This window comes from Orcinus orca, chromosome 17 (assembly GCF_937001465.1).
Source record: "Orcinus orca chromosome 17, mOrcOrc1.1, whole genome shotgun sequence".
Lineage (NCBI taxonomy): Eukaryota > Metazoa > Chordata > Mammalia > Artiodactyla > Delphinidae > Orcinus > Orcinus orca.
In genome coordinates this window covers 3,560,648-3,568,384 of record NC_064575.1, presented here as the reverse complement: position 1 = coordinate 3,568,384, position 7,737 = coordinate 3,560,648, and the positions used below count along the sequence as shown (strand labels likewise).

Below are 7,737 nucleotides of genomic sequence, written 5' to 3'. Positions count from 1 at the left end.
GCAGTTATTTCTTCCTTTAGCCTTCCAGAACATAATTCCAGTTTATATGTGAATTATTCAATCATACTTTAAATGAGGAAGAAAGGCTACTAGACTTTGTTATATCATGATGTTCAGTCTTTGGATGGTCGTTACCAGTTTTCCATGCTGGTGTCAAACATGTAAGTAGTCTTCCATCAGCTGATAGACACACTTAATGAGTGATCTGAATCCCCCAATTCAGCAAAAGGTATGCCAGGAAAAGAATAAATTGGGAGAGGGGGGCTTTAGGAATCAGGACTCTTAGGGTATTTCATAATGGTCAATAATTACTTAATCATAATTTAAATTATTAAAAATAATTAACCAGACTAACTATTAATAGTAATTGTGAACAATTATTATGAATTGTTACAAAGCATTAAGTGCTTTACACATATAAACTCATTTAACCCTCATGATAACCTTGTGAATTATACACTATAAGAATTACAGCTAAGTAACTTGGTTAAAGTCATGGTAAGTAGTGAAGCCAGGACATAAACCCGGGGTACCTAGTCCCATAGAGTGGTGCCCTAGCCATTATGCTCCACTGCCTCTCACACTCTGTGCCTGACCGTGTTCTAAGCAGTTTAGATACATTAGCACTTTTAATTTAAACACCACCAATAATGTGGTAGTTTTCATGAGAGAACATTCAGTCATTCTTCATTTATTCAGCACCTGCTAACACCTAGGACCACACCTAGATCGAATGCAGCGATTCTGATGTCCTTGGGGCTGGAGAAAGAGGCTAAGAGGCCGGCATCCTCTGTGTGAGCCCCTCTGCATTCCTGGTCAGAGATGTATCCATCTATCCATCTATCCACCTACCCATCTTTCCATCTTCCCGTCTTTCCATCTATCCATCTAACCATCTGCCCATCTGTCCATCTGTCCACCTTTCCATCTAACCATCTTTCCATCTATCCATCTAACCATCTGCCCATCTGTCCATCTATCCATCTATCCATCTGTCCATCTGTCCATCTTTCCATCTATCCATCTAATCATCTGTCTATCCATCTATACATCTTTCCAGCCCCATCTCCCCCACCTCCATCATCACCTCCTCCCCAGGCTTCTGAACAAGGTTCCCTGCATGAATCTGGGCACATGTTTTCTGGGCACATCTTTTCACTGGCTGGAATGTGCTCCTTGCCTTTCAGCCACTCCACTTCACCCCTCAAACCCCAGCTTGGGCATCGCCATTCCAGACCCCTGCAGAGAGGGTTCATCTTCCTTCTTCGCTTGTGCCCCCTGGGCCCTGCCGGCCTCACCAACTGCTGGTAGCGATGTACCACCATTGCCTTTTCACAGGGCCAAGCTGCAGGTCTGGAGAACAGAGCTGGGTCTTATGGAACCAGGAAGTTCCACTACTGAACCCAGCGCCTCGCACAGAGTACGCAGTCAGTAAATGTGGAGTTGGTCTGTTAAACTGATTCTATCATCTTTTTTGGAAGTTACTTTCTCTAAACCTGCAGGACTCTGGAGAAATTGTATCATGAAGAGAAGCAACCAGTAGGCCAATAGCTGAGAGATGCAAGGTTGAAGGGTGGTTTCTGTTTCTTGTTTTTCTAACTGCCGCTACTATTGTGTAGATGACACAGGTCGAGGGTGGAAGGGACTGGGTAGAGAGGAAGGAGGGGAGGATGAAGGCGACAGCTGAGAGCCTAAAGTTTGGGAGAAAACAGTAAGTAATTTCCTCCCTTCGTAATCAAGTTTCTCAAATGAGTTGTCTGTAGCTGTCTTGTTGTTTTCTTCACCTTCTAGCACCTTCCATGTGGCTTTCTCAGGGGTCATCAATGACCTCCACATGGCTGCCACCGTAAACCACTTCTCCGTATCTTCGGGACCAGAGCAGGATTAAAGTAATTCTTCTTTAGAGGAGGAACGGCCACTCGGTTGTATCAAGAGGAGAGGAAAACTAGGACAGGTGCAGGTGACGGTACAGATTCGGCGGCCCAAAATCCAAGAGATCTTGTCTGATATTTCTATGTTTTATGAAACAAAAATGAAAACCAAAGTCAATGAAGGAGAGGTGGGGCATATTTGAGGTTGAAGGAAATGACAGAAAATGTTTGAAAAGTTTTTTCGGAGGCTGGAGTGTAAGCAGATCACAGAAGCATGGTGAGATTGCCAGCAAAAGGAGCCCCCCTGAGGTTGGTGGTCCAGGGTGCATAGTGATACCAGTGTGCGTGGCTGGGGACCTTTCCTCCAGCAGTGCCCAGCTGCCAGGTGCAAGGACAGATGGTGAGTATAGTCGGGTTCATCCCACCTCAACCTTGCCAGGCATGTGCAAGAAAAAATAGGGCACGTGAGCTTAGAGCCTGCAAGAAAGTGGTGGCTGGAGGAGGCACAGCATCCGACCTGAGTTCTGGCAAAGTTAACAGAGGAGCGACCCACAAACAGGGAGATGGCGCAGAGCGTGGAAGGCGCCCCGCGGTCGGAGGACGGTGCTGGCGGGAATCTCCGCCCAAGAAGAGGTAGGAGCAGGCTTTGTGACCAGCAAGGAGGATGTCTGAATTCGTGATTTTGGAGGTGGAGCAGTTTCAAGAGATAATGTGGTTCAGACTTCACATTCTGCACCGTGAGAACAGGAAGCCGTGAACATTAGAGAATAAGGTCACTAGGTCACGGAGCTAAGAGGTCACGGGGTCAGATGTGTCAGAACGAAGGCAAACGCCAGGAAGAGGTGGAAGAATCAGGTTCTGAGTCTCTCCTGAAGGGCAGTGAGTGGCCAGGAGAGGCCTCAGCCGAGCCCTCCGTCCCAACGCTCAGTTGTTTGGGCAGTGGGGGCAGGTGCAGGCTGACCTTGACATTGCCTTGGTTGTCCATTTCCCTCTGAGAGCGCCTCTGCGCGTCCAAGGCGGTGAGAGAGTCGGTAGCCGAGCTCACCTCTTGCGTTCCACATGCAGGCTTTATCTACTCTTCTTTTTTTTTGTTTTCGTTTGTTTGTTTGTTTTTGCGGTACGGGGGGGCCTCTCACTGTTGTGGCCTCTCCCGTTGCGGAGCACAGGCTCCGGACGCGCAGGCTCAGCGGCCATGGCTCACGGGCCCAGCCACTCCACGGCATGTGGGATCTTCGCAGACCGGGGCTCGAACCCGTGTCCCCTGCATCGGCAGGCGGACTCTCAACCACTGCACCACCAGGGAAGCCCTTTATCTACTCTTCTAATCTGCCTCTTGAAACCTTCTTAGCTATGAGAATCTGCTGCTCAAGTTAAAGGGAGGAATAAAAGTATAAAAAATATAATGTAAGTGGTGCAGCATTTCCTGTTTAAAATGAGAAAAGCCACTGCTTCTCAAACTAGATGTGTCTGCAGCCAAAAAAATGGGGTCATATAAATTTCGAAGAAAAATGGGCAGTGGAATTTGCTCGTGCGAGAGTGAGCTTGGTGGTGCAGGAGGAGAGGGGGAAGCTCCATGGGGAGGCGCATAAGACAGCCTGCCCCCTCCTGAGCACACCGTGTCCTCTGGAAGCCCGGTGGAGTGATCAGGCTGCTCGTGGCACTGTACCATTTCCTAGCCCACATCAAGCAACCTGGAGTGAGTCCAGGTTTAACTGAGGAGGCTGAAGAACGTTTTTTATTTGATATCGTATCACTTTAGGATCAGGCAACTCCCAAACAGATTTCCTCTGTGATGAAATATCTTTTTTCCTTTAAAAAGTTGCAATTTCTTAGTAAAGATTACTCAGCTAGTCCTTACCATAACCCATGAAGACAATATGTATTTTTAGTTTTTGTCTTAACAGCAAGGAAACTCACTCAAAGATGGAAAATGATTTCACTAAGGCCATCCAGTGAGTCAGGCCCAGCACCGAGCTGGACAAATTAGGCATCCCAGGTCTCAGCTATCAAACTTCTAGGTCCTGCTAATAATCTGAGACAAAAGAGAAGCACTCTTACGGCATCTTTGGAAAGTAATTTTTTTTTTTTTTTTTTTTGCAGTATGTGGGCCTCTCACTGTTGTGGCCTCTCCTGCTTCGGAGCACAGGCTCCGGACGCGCAGGCCCAGTGGCCATGGCTCACGGGCCCAGCCGCTCCGTGGCATGTGGGATCCTCCCGGACCGGGGCACGAACCCGTTCCCCTGCATCGCGGCAGGCAGACTCTCAACCACTGCGCCACCAGGGAAGCCCTGGAAAGTAATTTTAATGCCAAGTTTTGTGATTAGACTACATGGCACCCTTTCCCGTGGAAAAGCTCTACTCAGCACCCTGGTAAGGAGGACAGGACAGGAGGGGACAGGTGTGACGAACAGAGCACAACACACAGGATGCAGTAGCTGCTCAATAAAAAAAAGGGCCCCTGGCAGTCCCGGCACCCATTTTCTAGACAACGGATGTGATTCTCGGCGTCCTCGTTTATCGAGCACCTCACGAGGCCCGGCCCTGGGATGCAGCCCGGCAATGATCGGCTTAGTTTCTCCCTGATGTATCAGCTGACGATACATCATCCTGATAAGGCCGCGACTCACCAAAGTTGTGACAGAGGAGCTCGTAGAATAGGGAGCTAGTCCTGGGTTCTGGGCGCGCTGAATCCTGCTTATCGATGAAATGCAGTTAACACAACAGCTGGACCTATTTCCCGAATACAGGGTGACGCTTCTGTTATTTAAAGATGTGAAAAATGCTGGAGACTTGAGAAAAAAGGCCATGGAAGGTGCCATTGACGGCTCATTAATAAATCCTACAGTGATTGTCGATGCATTTCAGATACTTGTGGCAGCAAACAAAGCAGTTCACCTCTACAAACTGGGAAGAATGAAGACAAGAACTCTAACTACTGAAATTATTTTCAGTCTTTCCCCAAATAACAGTATTTCAGAGGCCGTGAAAAACTGTGGTATCTCGGCAAATGACACTTCATCTCTGATTGCTTACAGTGAAGAGGGAGAAAAACAAATAACTCAAGAAGACCTAACATCTCAGGTAGAAGGTCATCAAGTTTCTCTCAAAAATCTCCCTGAAACAACAAATATTACGGAAGTCAAAAAGATATATGAACTCTCTTCACAAGAAGAAAGTATTGGGACATTATTGGGTGGTACCATTTGCTGAATGTCAACAAAAGATGCTTTGTGAAATGACAGAAATATTAAAATTTTTCAGCAATTATAAAAAAAAAAAGGCCCCCTGCTGCTGCCCTGCCCACCAGTCTCTCTCCTCCCGTGGCGTCCCCCGCAGCGAGGCTGGACTCCAGGGGTGACAGTCCCCCCCACCCAGTCTATCTTCAACACTGACCTGACCTCATCCTGGTCCAGCTCCTATGCAGCAACGAGCGAGCCAAGCATCCGGGCTGTGCTTTGTAAGTCTCCATGCTGAGGCTGCTACCCACATGTGTATTTTTCTCCTAACTACACATGTGAGAATCTAGTTCTGCCTAAGGGGCTTAGTTATTAATTCACTCAGAAAAACAAAAACAAAAAACTACATTGTCAGCAGAGCACTCTTACATGAAGAGGCTGAATTCCCCAAGCTCTGCCCAAACCAGTAGCATCTCACACACAGCCAGAAAGTCTGCCTCAGATTAAATGTCACTGATCATCGCGGCAGGGATTCTAATCCTTCTCATTTCTTTTTTTAAATCCTTTTTTTTGGGGCCACGCAGCATGTGGGCTCTTAATTCCCCAACCAGGGATCGAACCCGTGACCCTTGGATTGGAAGTGTGGAGTCTTACCCACTGGACCGCCAGGGAAGTCCTGTAAATTCTATTTTAACGGCACACACATCTCTCTAGGTCAGACTCTTACAGATGCTGTGACAATGGCAATATGTGTATAATGAAGATATTCCCCAAGTTATTTTATGGCCTATTTCTTTTAAATGAGGTAGTTCTTTCATTCTATGCCATGTTGTTTAGAAATAGGATTGTATCTGTGCCTCTTTTTAAAGTTCAGTAGGTCTCTTGCTTAGAAAAGAAGATATTACATTATCACTAAAAGAAGAAAGTTTAGTTCTTCAGTTCAGAATCCCTGAATTTTAATATAACAATAAGGTGAGTAGCTTCTCCCTTCTGAACAGAAGAGTAAAAAAACCTCTGTGGTACTTTTTTAAAAAATGGACATATTTCTTACTTTTAAAAAACACGCTCTGGTGTTTGAGGAAAATAATAGATTGTGAATTTCCCCATTTAATTTTAATACAGTTTCATAAACTAACGAAAAGCATTGTGATTACTTTTAGAGCGAAACAGGATTAGGAGTGTACACTACAGGCCCAAGGTTAGAAAGTATTCTGCTAAAACAGCACCACGTGTGCCGCTAATATTACCAGCACGACGCCGACCAGGCGCGGGTCTGAGCCTCACCAGCCTCCAGGGGACACAGAGCAATGAACAGCCACCCCCAACCCGAGGCGGCAGTGCGGGCCTTCAAGTAGGGGGGTGCTGCCCCCTGCCCCTCGCCGCTGCCCTTGGACCACAGCCCTCGCCTTCCCCGCGCTCACAGGCCATCGCTGGGGCTTGTGCAAACCCAGGCCTCCCAGCGGGGCGGGGAGGCGGGAAGCTCCTCCCCCAGGGCCCAGCTGGACCCCACTGGCCCCTTGATCTCCCGCCTCTCGGAGGGGACTGGAGCTTCACCTCTGCTCACTCCTCGCGAGTTCGTCCCAGCGCAGTCCTGGGCCAGTTCCCACTCCGTAGCCCGTGCCTGAGCATCTGGGGCCCTACCAGAGCTGCTCTCGCTGCCCAGAGCGCACGCCCGTCCGTCTTCATCGTCCCTCTCAGAGCCCTCTTAGCAAATGCAACACACCCCAAACCGGAGCCCACGTGCTCCCCCCTCCCAGCCTGCTCCTGCCGGGGTTGGGGGAGGCGCCTCATGCACCCCCAGGACGAGCCGCTGGCAGAGGTGCCACCCGACACCATCCACGAGGTGCGGGCCTCCATCTCCACCGAGGAGGCCGTCGGGATGCACACCAGGGTGGACGCCTGGGGACCGCCCAACTCCTGACCTGTTTCCCTCCTGCGAGGCGCTCCTCCCTCCCCGTCCTCTTGCCTCCCCGCGGCCAGGGCGCAGTCTCAGGATAAAGTCCAACCCCTGACCACGGGCCGGGGTCCACAGTCACTCTCCCTGCCGCCGGAGATGCTCACGTCGGGTCTCACCCCGGTTCATACCCTCACCTCCCCCTCTTTCCTCCGGGACTTTCCCCTGCTGGTCCCTTCAGGATGGGCATCTCCCCTTCCAGCAAAATTTCTCTAACCCCGTTGCCCAAGCCCAGGCCCGAGCGAGGTGCCTTTCTGGGACCCACCACGCGATGCTTACCCGGTTACCCAGGTCGTAGCCGCCACCCTACCACATAAGACCCACTTAGTCATCATTCTCCTCCACTAGACTGTGGTGAAAAGTGGATCTGAGTCCAGATCTGCTTGGCCCCTATTTCCCTTCTCTCCCCTGTACCTGCCTTTCTCTGGGGCATCTGCACATTTCCCATTTCTCCTGTGTCTGAGGAAGGACGAGCTAAGCCTGCTCGCGCCCTGCTATCTGCAAAGTAAACAGTAGGTGCCAATAAAGCCCGCACAGCGCCTCACTGCTCTGTTTCCACTGGCTCGACTCTTGCTTCCTGAGCGTGAATAAAATGAAATGGGTTCGTTTGCTTATGGCATCCTCTCAAATGTTGTGGTGCCCTTATAAAAACAGCACATATTTAGTATTTTTTTAAAAAAATCTGACAAATGCAAGTGAGAAAACAAAAATCATCCACAATTCTAATTAAAAGTTG

General features: G+C 49.1%; 1 protein-coding gene across 1 annotated transcript; it reads left to right on the top strand.

Moving 5' to 3' along the window:
- Positions 1-4,226: 4,226 nt before the first annotated feature.
- Positions 4,227-5,128, top strand: LOC101269397 (EKC/KEOPS complex subunit TPRKB-like). Its single transcript, XM_033437648.2, has one exon. The coding sequence runs from the start codon at positions 4,578-4,580 to the stop codon at positions 5,079-5,081; it is 504 nt and encodes a 167-aa protein (XP_033293539.1). The 5' UTR covers positions 4,227-4,577; the 3' UTR covers positions 5,082-5,128.
- The last annotated feature ends 2,609 nt before the right edge of the window (positions 5,129-7,737 follow it).

Coding starts and splice junctions, on each gene's coding strand:
- LOC101269397 (XM_033437648.2), top strand. CDS start 4,578: ATGCAGTTAACACAACAGCTGGACCTATTTCCCGAATACAGGGTGACG.